This window comes from Sycon ciliatum, chromosome 1 (assembly GCF_964019385.1).
Source record: "Sycon ciliatum chromosome 1, ocSycCili1.1, whole genome shotgun sequence".
NCBI classification, from domain to species: domain Eukaryota; kingdom Metazoa; phylum Porifera; class Calcarea; order Leucosolenida; family Sycettidae; genus Sycon; species Sycon ciliatum.
Genome location: NC_088643.1, coordinates 65,903,508 through 65,926,261, shown reverse-complemented (window position 1 = coordinate 65,926,261; position 22,754 = coordinate 65,903,508). Strand labels below are relative to the sequence as shown.

At 48.9% G+C, this 22,754-nt stretch overlaps 3 protein-coding genes across 4 annotated transcripts in view; 1 reads left to right on the top strand and 2 right to left on the bottom strand.

Moving 5' to 3' along the window:
- Window positions 1-990: 990 nt before the first annotated feature.
- LOC135807071 (uncharacterized) lies at window positions 991-8,429 on the bottom strand. Its single transcript, XM_065321153.1, has 2 exons — window positions 7,969-8,429; window positions 991-2,442 (listed from the first exon to the last, which is right to left on the bottom strand). The coding sequence occupies exons 1-2, from the start codon at window positions 8,089-8,091 to the stop codon at window positions 1,594-1,596; spliced, it is 972 nt and encodes a 323-aa protein (XP_065177225.1). The 5' UTR covers window positions 8,092-8,429; the 3' UTR covers window positions 991-1,593.
- Window positions 8,430-10,309: 1,880 nt separating this feature from the next.
- Window positions 10,310-22,754, bottom strand: part of LOC135807069 (uncharacterized) — a 48,305-nt gene continuing 35,860 nt past the window's right edge. Inside the window, exons 9-11 of one of the 2 annotated variants that reach the window (XM_065321152.1) lie at window positions 22,430-22,521; window positions 13,454-13,629; window positions 10,310-11,378 (exon numbers count right to left, since the gene is read on the bottom strand). In XM_065321152.1, coding sequence (XP_065177224.1) covers window positions 11,237-11,378; window positions 13,454-13,629; window positions 22,430-22,521 — 410 coding nt within the window. In that variant the 3' untranslated portion in view covers window positions 10,310-11,236. The remainder of the gene's footprint in view (window positions 11,379-13,453; window positions 13,630-22,429; window positions 22,522-22,754) is intronic. The other variant, XM_065321151.1, reaches the window with a different exon arrangement.
- On the top strand, window positions 14,364-16,838 carry LOC135806749 (uncharacterized). The gene has a single exon (XM_065320973.1). It carries the CDS (start codon window positions 14,364-14,366, stop codon window positions 16,836-16,838), a length of 2,475 nt encoding a protein of 824 aa, XP_065177045.1.

Genomic DNA, 22,754 nt, shown 5'->3' with positions numbered 1-22,754 from the left:
CAGATAGCAGCGTGAGTCAGTGTCGCTCCTGGACGGTGAGACCAGACGTTGAGGACCCTCGGTCATTCGCAACGCTGTCACCTCCAAACCAACTAGTCGCAAGCCCGCGCTGGGCACAACAGTACGAAGTAGTGGTTGCGACTTCGGCGATGATGATTTGTAAGAAAGGGTTTGCTCCCCACACCGGAGCTCGCGCTATTCCGCCGATATTACTTGACACTTGACTGACTCACGACTGCCATCCAGAGCACACGAGAAGTCCATCGAACCTTCGACTCGGCAAACCTGCAAGAAAGCACCACTCCCTGCTCAATACTGATGAGGGGTGAATTCCCCGAAACACTGTGTATTGAGCAGGGAGTGGTGCTTTCTTGCAGGTTTGCCGAGTCGAAGGTTCGATGGACTTCTCGTGTGCTCTGGATGGCAGTCGTGAGTCAGTCAAGTGTCAAGTAATATCGGCGGAATAGCGCGAGCTCCGGTGTGGGGAGCAAACCCTTTCTTACAAATCATCATCGCCGAAGTCGCAACCACTACTTCGTACTGTTGTGCCCAGCGCGGGCTTGCGACTAGTTGGTTTGGAGGTGACAGCGTTGCGAATGACCGAGGGTCCTCAACGTCTGGTCTCACCGTCCAGGAGCGACACTGACTCACGCTGCTATCTGGTGTTCACGAGGTGTTTATCGCGCTGGAAGCGGAGCGTCTCTGTAAGTTTGTATCCCTGGTGATGTTTGTACCTGGAGAGCACTATATAAGTGGTGCTCTTCAGGCACAATCTTCCTCAGCCTACTCAAGCTCAACTGATGAGGGGTGAATTCCCCGAAACACTGTGTATTGAGCAGGGAGTGGTGCTTTCTTGCAGGTTTGCCGAGTCGAAGGTTCGATGGACTTCTCGTGTGCTCTGGATGGCAGTCGTGAGTCAGTCAAGTGTCAAGTAATATCGGCGGAATAGCGCGAGCTCCGGTGTGGGGAGCAAACCCTTTCTTACAAATGATATATTCAACTAATAATCTACAAAGAGCGTAGTCCTCCGGTTCCATAGAGTGCTCGACGTTCACAAGAGCAGAGCCTCTTCAAAAGAAGTAAATCACACGACTCGTGACACGAGTCACAGAGCACCATTTGTCTGGTTTAAAAGCTGTTACTAAGTCGCAACCACTATTTCGTTACTAATATTAGTAGTTGTATGCCATGATCATGGAAACCCAATTGTGCATCTCCTTCACAATGACATTTGGCTAGTTCTCAAATTGTGCTGTCAGGATAGAAGCCGGAATCACTGAAAATTCAACACAGTATTTAGAAGCGCGCACAGACTGTAGGGTGATCCTCTCGAACTCGGAAGGTGTACTTGGGCTGGATTTCAGAACAAGTGGGTGCGGGATAATGTGTGGCGAAGAGTCCAAGGAACAATTCCCACAATCCAGGTATTTTGTGACTATTTTCACCCGTGTGAAAAACACATCCTCTTGGAACAAGTTGGCACCATCACGACTGTAGACTATAAGCCACAGCAATGTGCTGGACAAAAGGCTTCACTAATCAGCCCAAGTTAGTCAGGGTAAGGGGCAGTGGTGAAGGGCAGTTCTAAGTTCCTCACAGTCTGGATGTAATGGGTTGGGGGCCATCATGATATAACCCAGAACCAAGCAAGTAGTGGAGGCAATGTTTTGCAACTAAGTCTGGCTGCTCGCACACCATCAAGTGTCCAGTTCCCGGACAGACAATCGGATGCTTTAGACCGGGCAAAAGCGATGCAAGTTGTACATACAACTCTGCAGTACAGCTACCTCCCCTTTCGGCCATCAAATCCAAGTTCCTAGACAGCTCACCATAGGCAATTGCATACTTGCAAGTCTGTTCTGAAAGTCTGAGGTCGCTGAAGTTAGACGGTGGAAAAGCAAATACATCAGCTTCGACGAGAGGATTGCATTTCAGCAGCCACTCACCCGAATCCGGATCTTGCTTAAGACCGGATGTCAAATACCGCTCAAGAACATCCGGACTCCAAGTGGAGAATGCCCTCCGCGACTGAAAATACCGCCGGGCGGATTCAATATCTGGCCAGCCGTTTTTCTGCTGACGAGCTTTGACAGCCAACGGAAACTCATGCAGATCAACCGCTGCTGGATCAACTGCATGAGGAATGAAGATAGGTTCAAAGGCCAGTATGCGGCTGAACGTACCGGGCTGCTGTGCCTCAAGTCTCATGAGCGCTGCTGCACCGAACGAATGTGCCAGGGCCATGACTGGTGCATGCCCATTGGCATACTGTGCCAGCACAATGTGTGCTGCCTCCACTGTCATTCCCACCCAGTCAGCCACTGGCACGGACTGCGGCAGAGCACTGTCTCCGTGGCCGGGCAAGTCAAACGCCACAAAGTCGACCGCCGCTGCCTCTGGTAGCCGCCTCTCCACCTCCTTCACCACCGGCTGCCATATCTCCTGCCGGGCATATCACAGTGCACCCAACACAGCATATACACACAATGCATACACACAGTATAAACACAGTTCAAATACAAAAACACACACACACACCGATCTGTACATACTAGTAACAAGCAAGCATTCATTCAGTGCCCGTATAATATTATTATTAGGGCTGAGTCGGGTAGCATTTTCTTCGGGTATCGGGTTCGGGTAGTTTTCCACGGGTAGCACGGGTACCCGATTGGGTAATGTTTATTATTATTATTATTATTAGACACAATCTCATAGCATGTGACAAGCATAGCTAATGCAGGGACAGAATCCCCTGAGACAAGGGCGTTGAGCCAGCCACGGCAATAGTAAGCTAGGAAAACAAAGCAAATATTAATTAAAGCAAAAACGAGTGGAAAATTATTCCATGGTAACACCACAATGCACCCCTTCCCTTACACACTGGGTAGACATGCGGAGTGTTACATGAATTTGTACACGTGCACTGTACATGTCATCTGCGACTTCGGGTTTTCGGGTACTATTCTGTACCCATCTACCTGAGGTCTTCATGGGTAGCACGGGTACCCGACTACCCGTGCACACCACTAATTATTAAAGGCTATTCTTTTTCTCAGTTGAAAACAATACTGTGCCGGATTCGTTCTAAATGATACTTGGATTCGCCGCAATGAAGTCACACATGAAACCGTGGTATGCATATTACTGTGAGAAACTTTTGACAGAACGAGGGTGAGTCGGAGTATAATCCCTCCGCTCTGTCCCATTCGGCGTGGTTAGCAAGGGAAACGATTGCAAAACTAATCTGTAACCATTCGCGCAGCTGCCTCTGTATGGGTGGATGCCCATAGACTTAGAAGCTAAACGTACAAATCATGCAGGACTGACGGTGCATGCTGCTATAGTCTGTTTCAAAAAGATTTACAATCAGGTTTGGGTCTTAAAAAGTATGAAGATAATGGAAATTTGGACAACAAAGTACATAGAATGGCTTGTTAGGACACGGCAAATTGTTCTGTGAAGGTTTCGGAACAATTGGAACAACCGTTAAGGAGTTAGAATTTCGGCCAGGTTTCCGGCCTTTTCCCATGGTTTACAATTTGCCCAGGAAACCAGTATCGATTTTTTATCAAAACCCACGATTTATCCTTTCCTTTTTGGCCTTGTGGTTATGAATGCTGTCTGCTGACCATGAAGTTGTGAGTTCAAATCCCAACCTATCCTCAAGTCAAACTTTTTTTTCATTGTTTTGGTGATCAAGCTGGTACAAGACAAAGAAGATGGCTGCACCAAACGACTTGTTGTTGGAGCTCGCGCTTCCTGCCGAACTGACTGACACTTGACTGGCTCACGCCATGTGAACACACCCACAACACTGCAATGGTGTGAGTGAATTATAATGGAAGTCATCGCGCTGTAGCTTTTTGATATTTATTTTAGTATTTCAAGATCGCCAATTTATTTGAATTTAGCAGTCAACGCCGTCTTCTATCAGCACGGAGCCCTACACATATGTACAAATCATGCAGGACTGACGGTGCATGCTGCTAGGCACGGAGCCCTACACATATGTACAAATCATGCAGGACTGACGGTGCATGCTGCTAGGCACGGAGCCCTACACATACGTACAGTAAAACCTGGTGTAAGCGACCTCTGGTTTGCGGCGCGACCAGCACACAGTGACCAAAACTAGCCAAAACTAGTGCCATCTTGGCTGGCAGGGTTGACTGGAATATGGTTGAAGTGCGTTTGGAAGCAAGTGCATGTAACGTATTTTCCAGAGTATAGTGCGCACTGTAAATGTGCTATTTTAGGCCCTAAATCGCAGGTGCGCACTATGCTCCGAATGTGAAATGCATGTACTTCAATGAAGATTGAAGTGCGCACCCCCAATGAAGATTGGGGGTGCGCGTTATACAAAGGTGCGCACTATACTCCGAAAAATACGGTATACAGTATAGTCAACAGAAGTGACAAGTGATAGTGCAGGATGCTCTACAGTCATGCACTAAACTTGAGTGAGGTGTGTGTTGCCTGCATGAAAGTATGCAATGCTCCACACCTAGTACCTGTCAATATGAGTACAATCATGTATGTACATGGAAGTACAATCTGTCAATGGGCGCTTTCGATTACACGCATTTCGGTCAATTCTAGAATTAGTTATTGTTGATGCCCAGTTCGATTACACAAAAAGTGACAAATTCCGTCGTTAGAATTGATTTTATCAAATTCCGTCAAATCCATCAATTCTGAAGAGAGGGCGGAATTTCTCTAATTCTGGCGCCAGAATTGCACAGTCGGTGTGTTACCGGTCTGGTCATGCATGACTCAAGTCAAGGAAGAGCCTCCCTGATGGCCGGTGTGGCACGAAAGCAAGGCTACAACTGCTTATAGTTGCTACTTTTGTCTTCCCGAAAAGCTAATTGCCGCAGTTGAGTTTCCGCTGGGAGCTGATTATTAGACCAGATCATTGTGGGTGATCCTTTCGCACACGCGCTCAGCTTTATCGCAGCCCAATACTGTAGCCGACATGGAGCCTTCGCCGGGATGGACCGCCGCGAAGCTGGGTCGACTCACACGCGAGGGTGCACGTGATATCTTTTTTACGACCAATTTTGTTTGTGATATGCCATGAATAAAATGCGGTGTGAATTCCAGCCGTTCGTTTACATGGCCGGAATTCGTACATTTTGGTCATTCGAGAATTACAAAACCCAGTTCCAGAATTATGTAAACGTGAAATCGAAAGCACCAATCTCATGTACACCTACATCAGTACATGTATGACTGTACACGATCCGATATGCCACGAATGTATGGGATCTGGTTAAAGGGGAAGTTAAGGCAAAAATTAAAATTTCACCAGTTGCAGTCTTCGGGGTGCTGAGTCGAATGGTCGTGGTCCGAGGAAGCTGAGACGCTCCCTTCCTACTTGAATCCCAATCGAACTCGCGCACTTCCACTGAAACTGGGTGACTGCGCCCTACTAGATGGGGATTTGTATGCAAAATGTCACTAAAAGCGCCATTTCGTTCTTATAAAAGCACGGATGACCGCGATTGGCCCATAATTATGTCAGAGATCGATTTATCCGGGTTCGCATCGCAGTTTGCGAATCAAAATTCACTGGCTGCGATTCGCTTTTCGTTTTTCATCGCCCAAAACTGCGATGCACTGGCTGTACATACCGGTATGTACAAAGACCATTCCAACCAACTGGCCTTTCCTGCTCAGTCCTTGCGCGGTTGCGGATCGCACTCTGCTCGATTTTGGACACTGCACTATGTAGTACTACTAGTACTGTAGCACGGGTTGTACAAGACTGCACAATCTGCAGTCTTTTGAAGTTTTGTACACGGCGGCGACTTTCCTCGAAGTTCTCCTTTCTTCTTTCACGGTCAAGCTCAATTCAGTTTGTTTCTGTTCGACAAGACACAGTTGAAGTAGATGGTTCTTAGTCTCATGTAGCCAACATGCCAGTGAATCTGATCACTGTCCAGAAGCGGGAAAAAGAACTGGAAGCGCCAGGAGTGTCAATTCGTTTCGATGAAGAAAAGGAGAAAAGCGAAAATTCTGTGCGCTTTGAACGAAGTGTCACGATCGTTTGGGCGCTTTCCTGAGCTTTCTTTGTCGAAGGAATCAGTGGAACTGCCCTGTTTAATTAAGTACATTGTGTTGTGAAGAACTCGAAGTCGGATGAACGCTGACCATGTAACGAACCCAAGCGAAAACCCTAACCTAAAATATTCAGGTCAACCGTTCGCTTGGAAAAGCAAATAACAACTGAAGCTCTTGTCTTCTTCTGTACAAAATCCTGCTATTTTTCAGATATACATGTAAACGTTTGATGAAGGAAAACTGCTAATCAATACTGGGAGTTGCTAGTCAATTGTAAAACTGTGTAGCAGTCACTGCTATGCAAAAAAATTAAAGTAAATCGATCCCTGTATGTTGTAGTCTTTTGGACGCTGAGTCGACTGGTTTTGGTCCGAAAAGGCTGCGATGCAGCGTTCCTCCTTTATTCCCAATCGAACATGGTTGAACAAGCGGTCACGTGCTCCTGGGTGCCCAAATCACCTGGTCACCGCGCCAGCAGGCGACAACTTTCACACCAAGGTTCAACTCGAGTTCAACTCGAGTGACAGGACTGCACCCAAAAATGGTCAAACGGCTAGTAAGTTGTACCCTGCAGGCACGGTGACCAGGTGACTGGCGTACGCAGGAGCATGTGACCGCTTGTTCAACCATGTTCGATTGGGAATAAAGGAGGAACGCTGCATCGCAGCCTTTTCGCACCAAAACCAATCGACTCAGCGTCCAAAAGACTACAACATATGGGCCAATCGCGGTCATCCGTGCTTTTATAAGAACGAAATGGCGCTTTTAGTGACATTTTGCATACAAATCCCCATCTAGTAGGGCGCAGTCACCCAGTTTCGGTGGAAGTGCGCGAGTTCGATTGGGATTCAAGTAGGAAGGGAGCGTCTCAGCTTCCTCGGACCACGACCATTCGACTCAGCACCACGAAGACTACAACTGGTGAAATTTTAATTTTTGCCTCAACTTCCCCTTTAAAGGGGAAGTATACCCTAAAATCAAATTTTCACCAGTTGTAGTCTTCTGGGTGCTGAGTCGAATGGTCTTGGTCCGAGGAAGCTGCGACGCTCCCTTCCTACTTGAATCCCAATCGAACTCGCGCACTTCCACCGAAACTGGGTGACTGCGCCCTACTAGATGGGGATTTGTATGCAAAATGTCACTAAAAGCGCCATTTCGTTCTTATAAAAGCACGGATGACCGCGATTGGCCCATAATTATGTTGTAGTCTTTTGGACGCTGAGTCGACTGGTTTTGGTCCGAAAAGGCTGCGATGCAGCGTTCCTCCTTTATTCCCAATCGAACATGGTTGAACAAGCGGTCACGTGCTCCTGGTTGCCCAAATCACCTGGTCACCGCGCCAGCAGGCGACAACTTTCACACCAAGGTTCAACTCGAGTTCAACTCGAGTGTCAGGACTGCACCCAAAAAAGGTCAAACAGGCTAGTAAGTTGTACCCTGCAGGCACGGTGACCAGGTGACTGGTGTACGCAGGAGCACGTGACCGCTTGTTCAACCATGTTCGATTGGGAATAAAGGAGGAACGCTGCATCGCAGCCTTTTCGGACCAAAACCAGTCGACTCAGCGTCCAAAAGACTACAACATATGGGCCAATGGCGGTCATCCGTGCTTTTATAAGAACGAAATGGCGCTTTTAGTGACATTTTGCATACAAATCCCCATCTAGTAGGGCGCAGTCACCCAGTTTCGGTGGAAGTGCGCGAGTTCGATTGGGAATAAAGGAGGAAGGGAGCGTCTCAGCTTCCTCGGACCAAGACCATTCGACTCAGCACCCCGAAGACTACAACTGGTGAAAATTTGATTTTAGGGTATACTTCCCCTTTAACTTATGGGCTCCCTGCTGCATGCTAGACATAGATAGTGACCATGGTGACCAGCACACTCGGATCGTACTCTCTCACCTTGCAAAACTTCACACCGTGCGCAAGAACAATCAGAGGAGTCAGAGGAGCGCTGTTGCTACTCAGCCCGGAGGTCTGCGCCTGCTGGAGCCCTAATCTCCACAATTTTGTAGCAACGGCCATTCCCCAGGGCCACTGGCTACGACGCCTCACCCAGCAAACAGGACCGTTCTACTCAGTGTAGCACAGCCTGCTGCTGATTTTCGATGGTCAAATTTGGGTTTTCAGGTCGCAATCTAAACGTTTACTAGTAGTACAGCCAAACCAATAGGTGGTCTATAACTAAGTAATTACTAGCGTGACAGTGTTCACACTCAGCTACAGTAATAAGTAGCCAGGTAACTAATTACTTCAATGCTCAGCCTCAATCTAGCTTCAATGCCAATAATTAGGCCAAAACAAAAAATAGGCTTGTTTCCGGTCGGCAACACCTCAAAAAGGAGACTCGGTCGGCCGGAATGAAACTTTTTTTTGATACTTTTTTGGTTCCTCAATCGTTGTGGTATTGATGGACAAGAGCACCTAGTACCTACACAATCATGTACATTGTACATAGTTATATCATGGCAAGGATCAATGTCAAAGTATTAGTTGACTGACTCACTGTTCTTGTACAGCATGAGGTGTATTCCTGTTCTCGTACATCCTGAGAAATCAAGCAAACAGTTCGAGTCCTTCCAGCTCCGTTATTCTAGCTCGTATCGACCCCCCAGGTTTTCGAGCCGACATCTGAGAATCTCTGCTACCTTGTAGGTGTTTCGATTGTGGAATTCGGTTGAGATTTGACTGAGTTATGACTCGTTGAGTGCTAGTGCACTTGCATCACAGGCGATGCGCCGTTTTGCGAAAAGTCGACGTTTAGAGGTAGTTTTATTATCCCAAATGCCAAAGCGCGGGAAAATTCAAATGCAAACAGCTGCATTTTGGAGACGTATTTTTTATCGACAGTCGGGCAGTGAATGCCAATTTTCTCAAGAAGAAGAGTATTCAGAGGCATTCTTGTGCATTTTCCGTTGATACTATACGTGTGCCCTAGTGTTTGCATGAGCGAGGGTGGTGGTTTTGCTAAACCGTTCGCATGGCGGGCGGGTTTGTAAGAAGAAAGGCTTCAGCCATTGAGGAGCGACGAGAAACCTGTCATTTCGTGCCATTTGAGTTAGCAGTAGCACCGGACAATACTGACACATGTCTGCGGCAGCAAACATAGTGTACTAACGGATCAAAAACAGCCACAATGTGTGTCACTGCGGAAACAGGCTGTATACAGGTGCATTTGCAAAGCTGCTGATATTCTGTACAAAATGAGCTGACCGGGATAATAAAAAAGGGCTTTTTTTCGCTTTGGCGCATCGACTGATCAGTCTTGCATACATGGCATTGCCATCGTTTGTATACATTTGGGACCAAAAAAAAGTTTCAGAATTATTTGGGAAAAAGTGGCCCGGTCGGATCGGGCGACCGGAAACAAGGTCATTATTAAATTTTGTTTTGCCAAACTAATACTTTTGGCCTTATTTATTATTTTCAGAGTCGCCAAAAACTATTTTAAACTTTCAAAAGAACGTTTCTCTTCATGAAAAAAGGACGCGAGAGGCACGCGCTCCACGCGTAGCTAGCTACGAGCATGCTACGTAGACTCTACGTCACGTGGCACGTGCATCCCCCTACTCCCTAGGCCCTGGTGCAGACCATACCGCTGGCCATATACGATAGCAAAGATCATGACGATTGTCACGGGAGAAAAAGGCCCAAGAAAGGGCACGATGACCATGACCCATGGTCCGGGCCTCCGGGGCCGTCCAGTGAGTGCAGTAGTAACAAGAGTACAACCCCCCCCCCCCAGGGAGTTATAAATTTATACTCTTGGTAGTAGCATGACTGTATGCTGACTTATAGTGTACCTGCATAGCTGCATGGTGTCACAGTACACCTGGCTTGGTTTATCCCAGAAGCCGGGGCCAAAGAAGCGTCTACACTCGCTACCGGTATCCCCCCCCCCCCCCCGTAACTAAGCAGGGCCATAGCACCAGGCTAGGTGCCGGCTCAGCGATATGAGATGACAGTCCGACAGTCCGGCGGAAATGACCGTTCATGATTGACGAAACGCCCGGCTGTTTTTCACCACTCACTACACTCAGTACAGGTCACGACTGTCTAGCTGCCACATGCACAGCCTCCAGAACTCAAGATGAGGCGAGAGCCGATGCCACGCAGTCACTTGGCGGGTGCCGCAGTGTGCAGCCCTAGACCTGCAAACACTGGGGTCATGGTGAACCGATGCAGGGCGTGAACTGGATTCGCACGATCGGATGTCATCGAGCGGCACTGTAGCTACATCACCCGCAGTAGCAGAATCCAATCAGGTGTAACCTGACTACCAAGTACATAAGACCAAATGTTGGTCCCATTCCGTCCGGCAGTCCATCACAGTCAGATAGGTATGGCGACATGGTTCAGTACTTGAAGAACAGAACCTAACATTCTGAAAAGAGAGCTGTGCGGCGCCCCCGTGTTAATGTGGCATTACGTGATCCTAGCACAGGACTCAGGAGTCACCTGACTGTGACGTTATGCAGAAGTGCACCGGTGCAGCAATACAAGTCTGTGCGCAATTGAGCAAGGAGAGAGAGAGAGAGAGAGAGAGAGAGAGAGAGAGAGAGAGAGAGAGAGCATGACTGTGCTGTGCATGCATACATACGGGTGTATGCACGTTATGTGACTGTGTATGTGTGGGTGGGGGGGGGGGGGGGGGAGAGCGCATGTTTATAAAAAGTACAAGTACGATATATACAGTCATGAGTGTGCTGATGTATCTCTACACATAATCTGAGAGACCTGGCCTGGCCAGAAGAAGTGACGAATCCCGTTACCAAAACAGAGCAAGGCGTGTGGGCGGACAAATGTCATTGTTGCAAGTGACAGTAGTGCAGGCGCAGCACCGTGGACTGATGAATGTCACTGCCATGACAATCACAGAGCCCACCGTGAGTGGCGTGGACTGATGAATGTCACTGCCATGACAATCACAGAGCCCACCGTGAGTGGCGTGGAATTAAATTAAAGGCTATGCGTACCAGTGGTCACCGGCCGGTCGTATAACAGTTCATTGCGTATCAGCAGCATAATATTATTACCGTCCATTAGTATGTAGTCTAGAGCATTGTGAAGTAAGTTAGTTGAGAGCAACGTGTTGTAGAGTCATTCCCGGGCAAGACCGCAGTGACAAACCGGCACAGTCGGACCCCCGCCGCAGTGGCATCCTGAGGCACTACAGGAAGCAGAGTGTGTCAAAGTAGATGCGTGCAATGCTTGGCTCCAGCATGCACAGCTTCAGGAGCAGCTGGGCTTGGAAGAATGCTTTCCGGTGGTATTGTTGGGAGACATCACCACCATCCTGCATAATAAGCTTCCTGTAGTAATCCACACGCACGCGCGCGCGTGCGCGCACACACACACACACACACACACACGCACGCACGCCCGTCATAAAAGAGAAGTGAGAGTTCAACGGAGAACGAGGATGGGCGGGGTAGAGGAATATTTACTCTCTATTCCCCACCTCTTCAAGATGGATATTACAGTCCACTCAGAAAATGATCCGTGTTTCTAGTTGTCAAACGCTGGGAGGATGCACCCAGTGTGTGTTGAGAGTGATCAAATAGCACTGGCGGAGGCAAAACCTTTTACGTGGGGTTAATGCAGGTAAGCCTTGTTTACGCTTATCACATGCACAGACACTCACTTCTTCTTTTCCTCGTGTTCCTTATACTTAGCCATGTCCTTTTGTCTTGGGCATCTACATACGTCTACATCGCATGCACTGCTCGTGCACGTCTGCGCACACTGCACTGATTGGGGCACCCAATATGCCCGGGTGACCTGATGCGCCTGTCTGCGTTCCGCGTGCAGCATGCAAGTGTAAGATACACAGGGCTGTGCGCCTGTCCCAGCTCTGGGTCGCACTTACACTGCTCGGTGCAGCATGATGCAGGTATAAGGTACACGGGACTGTGCACCTGTCCCAGCCAGGCTCTGGGTTGCACTTACAGCTCAACAATCGAACATACACTGTATATCAAACCAGTTTGAGGCGCCCAAACTGTTTAGTTCTTCAACGGTTTTCTGGCGCTTCTTGCTCAGCAGAGGTGGTTGGCTTCTGAATTCTTTTCCCGCCACACCGACCTTACCATTATTTTTAACCAGGACCTCCACTACCGGTCCACTTTTCACAATATATACTGGGAGCTGGCACAACTCTTAATGGCAATGGTTTAACTCGTTCAATCACTCCGCGCTCTATGTTGAGCCAACACACGCGCTCTATGTTGAGGCACTCAATCTCTTGTGCTCAATGTTTAGCAACTCTCCCTTTCTCTCGTGCTCTATGTTGAGCCACTCTCTCTTCTCTCGCTCTCCCCTCTCTCTCCCTCCCTCCCTCCCTCCCTCCCTCCCTCCCTCCCTCTCCCTCCCTCCCTCTCCCCCCTCCTTCTCCCTCCCTCCCTCCCTCTCCCTCCCTCTCCCTCCCTCCCTCCCCCCTCCCTCCTCGGCTTTCCCTCCCTCTCCCTCCCCCTCCCTCCCTCCCTCCCTCCCCTCCTTCTCCCTCCCTCTCCCTCCCTCTCTCCCCTCTCCTCCCCTCCCCTCCACTCCCCTCCCCTCCCCTCAGAGGAAGGTTTGCTGAGGCAGGCCAGTCTCCCGTGTACCATGGTGTACTAGCACAACGGTGCCCACTTCCATTCTGCAAAGGAGAATTGTCGTGCTTCCGCATGCCAATGCAAAACCAAGGACTTCTTTCTCTCTCCACGTGGGCACTCAGCCAGCGCAGAGTCCAGACGTCAATGTCAACGACCTGACGTCTTTCAATAGCCTCCAGAGTAATGCGTCTCTGGTGGCTAAGGAAATTCGCCAGGAATTGCTGCCGGCAGTTTCGGACTGTTGGCGAGAATACCCGCAAAAAACGTTGGAGTCCATGTGCGTTTGGAGGTGTTGCACAGTTCTTACCATGGCATCCTGGAGAGTTGCGGCGGAAGTGACTACCCTCGACACCGTGGCTTGAGCACAGCACACAGGAGCGACATCGAGATTTCCAGAGCGATCACAGCTGCAACTGAATCCTCTCTAGTCGCATTTTCGTCTCACTACAGGGACCCTTCGTCTCCACAAGAAGCTGCGATCCCTGAATCAGAGGAGAGTGATTCAGACTAACTGAATCGGGCCTGCTGATGTCTCTAATGTCCTTGTTGAGCAATAAAAAGTTGTATTTTCGGGGAATCAATCATTATTTTTGATTGTAAAGTGTGAGTTATTTCAAGTAATTTGAAGTAAAAAACGCGCCGAGTTTCGCTTGTCGAAGGTAGTAGTACGTTCGTGAAATTTAGGGGGTTCCGTGGAACCCCTGGTACGCCGCCCCCCCCCCCCCCGATCCACCCTGAGGATTCCAGCACACCAGGTACCGCATGCATCAGAACACCATAACGACGGCACTCACGTGTGGTCCAGTAGCCGAGCCGCGATTGGCCGGTATTTTACCCGAGCGTAGTCAATATCTCGCTTGAAGAACAAAGCGTTCAACATCTCAAAGTTCTCGTTCTTGACTTGAGCCGGGTTGAAATTCTCACTCTGGTGCCCACTGACGCACAACTGATCTCTAATCACTTGATATGACTACACAGGGAGTAGAATGATAACAGCAAGCCACAACGGCAAGGACATGTATCTAAGGCATGCAATACGTACCGGTAGGCGTGTGGGACTATCTTCGCGCTCGTGACACACAACAGTAACAGCGGGCAATTTAGCCGGTACAATAGCACTTCATTACAACGTACCGCCGGCAGGGACATTACCATTGGTGCTGTACAGTTGAGGTACTACGCTGTATAACCAAGGTTAAATGACTGGAAAAGGAAATGAAGGGTCGACCTCAAAGAGTACTCAAACTTCAAAGTAATTCCAATGCAACGAGAAAAGTAACCGTTATATTATATCCAGGGTCCCTTTCAGTTTATACTGAAGTTTCGTCGTATTCCATATTAATAAACGCTTCCATGTCACTAATATCATGAACGAGCAGATCAGTCTTATTGCAGCCTGAACCAATCATATTCCTACTTGTCGAATCAAGAGTCCATAACCCCCCAGAGTGTGCAACTCGTGATCCTTCTCAGCACAAATCAGTGCCGCAACGAAATCCAAACTTCATACGTCATGTAGTGAGTAGCTATGACGAAATGGGAAGTTTGGCCCGGACCTACTTCGCCCGTTTGCCCAATTTGGGGTCTTCCTTTACGTAACGGCCAGGTGTTGTACGTAACACGCCTGGAAAGGCTCAAGTACACAAAGAATTATTTTAGAGTTGTCGAAGAGTTTTCTCTTTTGAGTGTCTCTCCGATAAGACAATGGCCACTGTTGAACCTAAAGCAAAGCGCTCCCCATGGTCGCCGGAGTGCAGTGTCTCTGTGGACGATATTCGTCAGTTTTTGCTCGATCTGGGCTCCTCATTTTCTTCTCTCGATTGTCGAGTGTTGGAAATTGTTAATTCTTCCAGCACCTGGATAGAGATTTATTGCTCGAAGTCTGTGCTTCTCACATGCAATGGAACACCCGTCAATTTGAACCGTCTGGTTGTGAACCCAGCAGGAACATTCACTTTCGAGTGTCTCTTTGGTGGGCGAACGGAGGAGGGAGAGTGTGCCGATGATTTGGATACGCTTACTCCGTATTTGGAAAGTATGCTACCTTCATCGGACATGAAGTTCTGCCCTGGGATAGCTGACTATGGGAAGCAATTCGAATCAGTACGTTTCCACACGAAGAATTTGAGGAAGTGGACGTTTCCTTTTGTTCGCTTTGACAGCGAACACTGTTCTGTATGGCACAAAGCAGGTCGAACTTTGCCACTTGAGGAGAAGAACTCCCCCATTGTACCATGCAAGGCTTGCAAAGCACTACAACATGACCTGGAGCGGCTGGTGAAAAGGGCAACTGAAAGAAACCAAGATGACAAGGCTGCAAGAGTGTCAGCATCCTCCACTGTGCCCCTGAAGTATCTGTCCCCTCACAGCCATTCGGTGCGTGCTCGCAATAAATCAGAGGTTCAGCGGATCACGAAGCGGCAGTTGGCTCGCTTGGAACAGTTTGACTTTGAACTATGTGAGGAACAGTCTTCGGAACTGTCTGCTGTATGCCAGGACATCAGTTCCAGCTTTGCACCAGACCTGGAGGGAATTTTTGAGGATGCTGGAGATGAGGCCGACATTTTACGGGCTGCTTGGCATTCCGATGTTGTGGCCCAGGAGCAGTTCAACAAGGACCAGAAGCAAAACGCGTCTGGGTCCAAGGGCAACAGGTGGAGTATGATAACTTACCGGCTTGCTCTGGCCGTCTTCACCCGCAGTCCCGCAGCCTATGAAGCCTTGAAGTCTTTTGGGATTTTGCAACTACCAAGTGTGCGCTCTTTGAAGCATTTTACGGGAGCACATTTGGATAACCCCGGGTGGTGTGAAGACAACATGGTCTTCCAACTGCAGAAGTACAGTAACTTCAAGAAGGTGGCCGAAGCTGAGCAGCGGTTAGTCCCCACCGGAGATGGTGTGATGGTCTTTGACGAGGTCAAAGTTGTTTCCAAAGTTCTGTGGAACTCAAAAAGTCAGCAGATATATGGTCTGTCCATGACCAGTGATGACCTGTCCAGCCTCCATGATGTATATACAGACTTGAAGGATGAGAAAACGGACCGCACTGAGTATATACTTCAGACCCTATGGCGGGACATGTCGGGAAGTTTTGATATCATTGGGCCCTACTACACCGCTGCCAAGACTCTGGATGCCAAGTTCACTTTGGCCTGTGTAATGGATACACTGCGCCTTTTCCATGCGTATGACTTCAAGGTCAGTGCTTTGGTCTGTGATGGTGCTTCAACGAACATGGCCATGATCAAGTCTATGATGGGAAAAAGTGGTTCATTCGGCATGCAAGAGGAGGAGGGTCCGAATCGACATGACATAAGGGCCTCGGTGGAACATCCAGTTTGGGCAAATCATCGACTATTTTTCATCATTTGCCCATCCCACCAGCTCAAAAACATGGTTAATGCTTTGAGCTCGTCGTCTCGTGGTGGAGCTAAGGCATTTGTCACCCAGGAAGGTGTTCCTTTTGGATGGCAGACTATTATAGACATGTACCAACGGGAGTGTGCCAAGATGAGAGCAGGCGAGCCTCGCGATGTGCCACATCTCCGTAAGAACTTTGTTTATAGGGACTCCTGGACTAAGTTGAATGTTTTGCCAGCCAAAATCATGCAGCAGGAGAAAGTTCTGACCGAACTTGCTGTGCACTGCCTTAGCCATCCTGCTGATGTAGCAAATGTTCAAGCATCCCGGCAGTACCTTCTTGCTTGCAGCAAACTATTTGAGGAAGGCACACTCTCCCATGTTCCAGTACGCAGCCCCACATGTACACCACTGCAGTCCATCAAGTCAGGGTATGCATTCTTTGAGTCATGGCTGAATGGACTTTTACTGGACCCAGCCTTCACTGCCTCCTCTCCAAAGCAGACCTCATTCTTGTCGTGGCAAACATGGGACCTCCTCAGGATAATGTGCTTTGGCTTCGTGGAATTCTGTGAGGACTATGTCACACGTCATCCAGGATACTACATTGTGCCAGTGAGAGTATCGGGCAGTGCTGTGGAGACATTGTTTTCCCAGCTTAAGCATTCTGCCGGAGGCCGTTTGTCTGCAGTTAATTACAGTACAGCCCGCGCATCTTTGGCTTTGCAGCGCAACCTTCATCCAGTCCATGCAAGTGGCAAGGACTACCGTGATGCTGCACTTGACTATGAAAGTGTGCCACTACGTAGGAAGAAGTAAGCACAGACAGGCATGTCACCTTTCAGGAGCTCGTGTTTTCTTATTGTTTGAGGTGGGTTTTCCCCTTCAATAGCCTCATTTTTCTTATTATTTGAGGTGGGTTCGTCCCCTTGCATAGCCTCATTTCTTCTTATTATTTGAGGTGGGTTTGTCCTCTTGAATAGCCTCATTTTTCCTATTATTTGAGGTGGGTTTGTCCCCTTGCATAGCCTCATTTCTTCTTATTGTTTGAGGTGGGTTTGTCCCCTTGAATCGGCCTCATTTTTCCTATTGTTTGAGGTGGGTTCGTCCCCTTGCATAGCCTGCATAGCGTCCCTCCTTGAGGGTTTGGCGTGGTTGTGTGCGGTACTCGCTGCCCTTTGAATGCTTGTCCAGTTGTTTCCACGAGGGGCCTATGATACGTGTGCACCACTGTATGTATTCCATATGTTTACAAGGATCATGGTGTTACAGCTTCGGCTTCATCTACGGCAAACCTCATTGTTTTGTGCCTGTTTTGTTGTGTGTTGTGATGGACTGTGCGAGAAAGGATGAGTCTGCCAATGACTTTCATCAAGAGTCCATAACCCCCTATAATACGGGGGTATGGACTCTTGTTCTCATCTGTTTCACAACAGTGTATGATGATTGTTTTGTCCCCTTGGCACATGGTAACGGTAGGTTCGCAGTGCTCTCTGATGTTTTTTTTTTAGTTGCTCAATAAGACTAAGAGTCACAAGCCAGCATAATGCACTCAGGTAATAAATAAGACACACTGTAGTATCCTCACACAACCAAATCATCTCAACTGCATGTATGTAGCTTGGCCTTTATGCAATGAGTGAATATTCGCACAAGAAGCACTGACCATCACTCCGCTTCATGATGAGTGGGCCAAATGGGAAGAATGTTCTCTTCTCCCAACACTACATCGAACTAACGTGCACAACCATGCCAAACCCTCAAGGAGGGACGCATGCAAAAAGGCAACAGAATATATACAGCTCCAGGAGGGACGCATGCAAAAAGGCAACAGAATATATACAGCTCCAGGAGGGATGCATGCAAAAAGGCAACAGAATATATACAGCTCTAGGAGGGATGCATGCAAAAGAGCAACAGAATATATACAGCTCTAGGAGGGATGCATGTAAAAGAGCAACGGAATATATACAGCAGTGCACATGTGGCATAGGCCCATCGCGGTAACCACCGGACAAGCATGCAAAGGACAGCAAGTGATGCGCACAACCACGCCCAACTCTCCAGGAGGGACGCATGCAAAAAAGCAAAGGAATATATACAATGGTGCACATGCTCTATAGATGCATCAATGGCTTCAGTCACTTGGGATGGACCCACCTCAAATGATAAGAAAATAAGAGGCTATGCAAGGGTACGAACCTACCTCAAACAATAGGAAAAATGAGGCTATTCAAGGGTATAAACCCACCTCAAATAATAAGAAGAAATGAGGCTATGCAAGGGGATGAACCCACCTCAAATAATAGAAACAATGAGGCTATTCAAGGGGACGAACCTGTCAGGCAGATACTGCCCTCTTACATGCATTCATTGATTGTGTGGAAAGTCCTGACAACGCAAGGATAGTGACGTCCTTCAAGCATTACCAACATGGAGCCGGTCTCGTAGATTGAGACCACTGGTGGAAGATTTCCCATCTTCCAGAATCTGGTTTTGCTCAGCCGCATCAATGACTTCTCCGCACACTGCGTTCGTGACCTTCATGACGAGCTTGTGGGCCACGGCAATGATCACTTGATCCTCATACTTGTCTATGCCAAGTGTAGTCTGGACTGAGGAGATAAGACTCTTGGGTAATGTCTTGTCATGCTCAATACATGCAGAAGCAACCTTGACTAAATCATTGCCATACGTTGAGTAGGCATCGTAGTTAACAACAGAATAAATCTTCTGCAGGGCCAGACGAGCAAACTCCATATGCTCCTCCTTCAGGAACCTCATATGTCCTTTGTCACGAATGGAAAGCGACTCCGGAATGCTGGCTTCATCTTTCTCTGAATTGCTGACGCAAAGAGAACGAAGCAACACCAGCTCATTCTCTTCATTTCCACTCAGTGATCCGGATGTCTGTGCAGAGGCTTTTCTCTTCAAACCACCAATGCAGGAGGACAGTGCCCAGCCAAAAAAGCGATGGTAGTGTGTATCTGTTAGGGGGACAGGGTCCAACTGGGCCAAGTTGTCCACAGGCTTCAGCACATGTTTTATCACACGGCAGCACTCCAGCCAAACTGCGGCACCCACAGCCATTACAATAGAGGTACGATCATTCTCGCCGAGTCCACATGATGTCACATCAGGGCTATCCACATTAGACTTGACTAAGTGTGACCATTTCACCTGGAAAGTGGAGTACTTGTCAGCTCTAGCAGAGCACTGGCCATATAGGTCCACGTAATTCTTCACAAGCAAACTACAAAGGGACTTCCAGCATCCGTTCGCCGTGAAACTCTGGAGACGTGCTGGAAACAGCACCATATGGCGCTCAGCAGAGACAATGCTGGAAACATCGCTGGATAACTGCTCCAAATCAATCTTCTCCAGGGCATGAATGATCGATTTCTTCTGCGATGCAGTCAAAGCTTTCACTTTTGCCTTTCTCCTCTTGCGACGAGCAGGAGCAGGAACAGGAGCAAGACCAGGGGCAGGAAGAGGAGCAGGAGTAAGAGTAGGATCAGGAGGGTTACACATGGTGGAGGACACCATCCCAGTTGAACTACTTGTACCAAAATGGGACTGAGGAGCAGGTTGAAGCACATCTACTTCGATCGGGTCTTCATGCCGTGTGCCAAGAGCTATTTCCATCAAATCTTGTAAATCTATATCCATGCCTATTCTTGCTATCCCGGAGTCACGAACTCTCCCAATACAATTATTACAAGCTTTTCAGACAACGAGCAGAGAAACTCTCTTCAAATAAAAAAATTCTGTGACCGTGAAATCAAAGCCGTTCTGCTGACACTGCATAGCCCGTGGAGCAAACGTTTTACGTGACACTTCCGTGGCTTGCTACCCCCGCCGGATGTACCAGATATCATGGCCCCATCCGCCCATGCTTGCCCGAGGACCGGATGACGCAATGTTTGGATTTCGTTGCGCCAGACCCCAACCAGGAGTTGCACACTCTGGGGGGTTATGGACTCTTGGTCGAATCTATATGGCTTAGGAGATGAGTTCATTGATGTGCTGGACAAGTGGTGTAGCCCCAACTGCAAGGAACTACTTGGACATACATGTCCGAGGACTAGCCAAGGATTAGGCAAGGACTAGGCAAGAACTAGCCGAGGATTAGACAGAAAACATGCGGGCCATGTGGGGAAATTGAAAACTGTTGCCAACTTTCCGTTGCCTTTGACGTCAGTGAAACTGAATCCTCATACTTCAAAATCAATTAAGAACTGAGTGGTTGGCGCTGGATTTCATGGATTTCCATGGAAGACATGAAATGATTTGCGACTTGACCTTTGGCAACCGTTTCACTTTGACATTTTCCTCCCAGCGCATCGCAGAGGAGAGATAGCACGACGTGTGCTCATGCCATCATGTCACCTACTTGTATAGATTGCATGTGCACCCAGGGACGGGGCAGGGGCGTCGCAACTCGTATTCTACATTGGTACGGGCATGGAAAGGCGGGCGGGAGGGGGAGGGTCCCAGGGCCCTCCCCGAGGAATGTTTTAGGAAAGTGGGGCCCAAATAGCCCATATTTCATTGTTTCAGAAATCACAGGATAAAAATTATTGGTGCCCCTTTGGCCGCACCCGCCGCACCGGTTCCTACACCCCTGGCACCTACTGACGCTATCCGCGCAGGCGAGCACCAAGCTATGAGCGCGCAACTGATGGAGGGAGCACTGTAGCCAACTGTTGTGTCATGTACTGACATAAGGAAGTGGTTTATTTTACAGACAGATGAGTGTAGATATAGTGAAGAGTCAGGGAGGCCATGCCCAGCAGAGCATGGTATCGTGCGTAGCACGGGGGTAGTGAGAGGTCACGTACCGTCTATACATGGCGACAGACAGGGGAAGGACTATGCCGTGAATGGGTGAAAGGCTAACATGATACAGGATAGGACATCTCCCCCTTTTTGAAAAAAAATTGAAGCGAGCAAAAACACAACAGCTGGGAAAAAAACTGTTATGGAGCAAAGGCAAGACAAATACATGTACGGGTTGTACATAGCCGGGCACATAGAACAGAACTATGCGATGTGCGGGAGAGCAATAGCAATAGCATGAAGCCAGAGAGAGAGTTACATGGTAGCGATCAATCTCTGCGGTGGCTGGATGGTGTTGCGAGCACGGAGAGTTGGCTGTGACGTAGGCACAGGCTGTTGTTGCGGGACTAGCGCGGCCGGTGGTACTGCTGGCACCGGTCCGGGAGGAGTCACTGGCTGGAGCAACTTCACTGCACGGCGGTTTCGGCGCAGAAGACCGGATGAGGTGGCGATGTTGTAGGAGCGATCGGTGAGTTGCTCAACCACTGTACCCTCGCGCTTGTCGTCGACCCACACTTTCGCTCCCAGTGGCAGAGGGGAGAGCGACTTTGCTGCGAAGCGTTGATCGAAGTGATCTTCTTGCCGATGCTTAGCCTCCTGCTCCTTGGCCCGGAGAGCGGTGATGTCTGGCCAGGAGGGTTGCAGGAGATCAGGTGGGCACGGAAGATTGGTGCGGAGCCTGCGGGGGTACAAGAGTTCGGCGGGCGAATAGCCGTTGGCCAGGGGTGTGGAGCGATACGCTAGGAGGGACTGCTGTAGATCACCTGGCGCACGGATGAGTCGTTTGGCAGTCTGCACGGCGCGTTCTGCTTCGCCGTTGCTTTGAGGATGCTTCGGGCTGCTGGTCCGATGCGTGATGTTGCACGACGACATAAACTGTGCAAAGGCGTCGGAAGCGAACTGTGGCCCGTTATCGCTGACGAAGATGTCCGGATAGCCGTGGGCAGCAAATATGCTCTTCAGATGAGTAATGACGGCCCGTGACGTAGTCGATGAGAGACAAGCGACATCAATGTAACGGGAGAAATAGTCGACGGTAATCAGGTACTGGCGGCCGTCGACATCACAGAGATCGGTGCAAGATCAAACCCAAAGGGCACCGTTGAACACTGCACCAGAACTTGTAAACAATAGCAGCACCAACCTTCGAATTCCGCTTCTATGCTCCCCCAGCGAACCTTTTCCAAGACCCTAGTCACGGAGATGCCGTGGAACACGTTGGCTTCCGCCATTCCTCCAGAGCAACCGGCATGCATTTTGCCACGACACCCTTCCCTTTCCGCAGGTTTTTCACATCCGAGACACCCACTCTGAACGCGCCCTTAAGAGGCTGCGTGTTACCATTGGTTACTTCGGGAACACGTCGTTTTGAATCGCCCCGTGTCACTGTACCTAATTACTATGAGCTGATACATGAATGCATCCCGCATTGTCAGTCAATAAAGTATTCATACATTGCTCTTGAAAGTACCCATTGAGAACTGAGCCACCAAGCGTTAGTAGAGACAGTGAGGGCAGCAGCAGCAGCAGCAGCAGCATAGGTAGGATAGTTGTTCCAAACTTGGCCTTACCTCCATACAGCAGGCGATGTCGAATTCAAGAGCATCCCTTGGATCCCCTCTGATAAGTTCCGGTTTATCAGAAAGAGCCATGCAGGCAAGGTCTGTACAGAAGGCAAGTGATCAAGCAGCACAATCACTTCACTTCCACTATCACACTCTGAGTCTCATACTTGCATTTATACCCGATACCGGCTCCACCCACTCACCATGCTCACTAAACTTGGCCGTAGAAGCATGTATTACATATTACACCCATTGGCCGACCGTTAGGGACCAGCGGATAATGCTCCGAAAATGTTCGCATAATGCTAATCTTGATGCTCCAAAAACTACC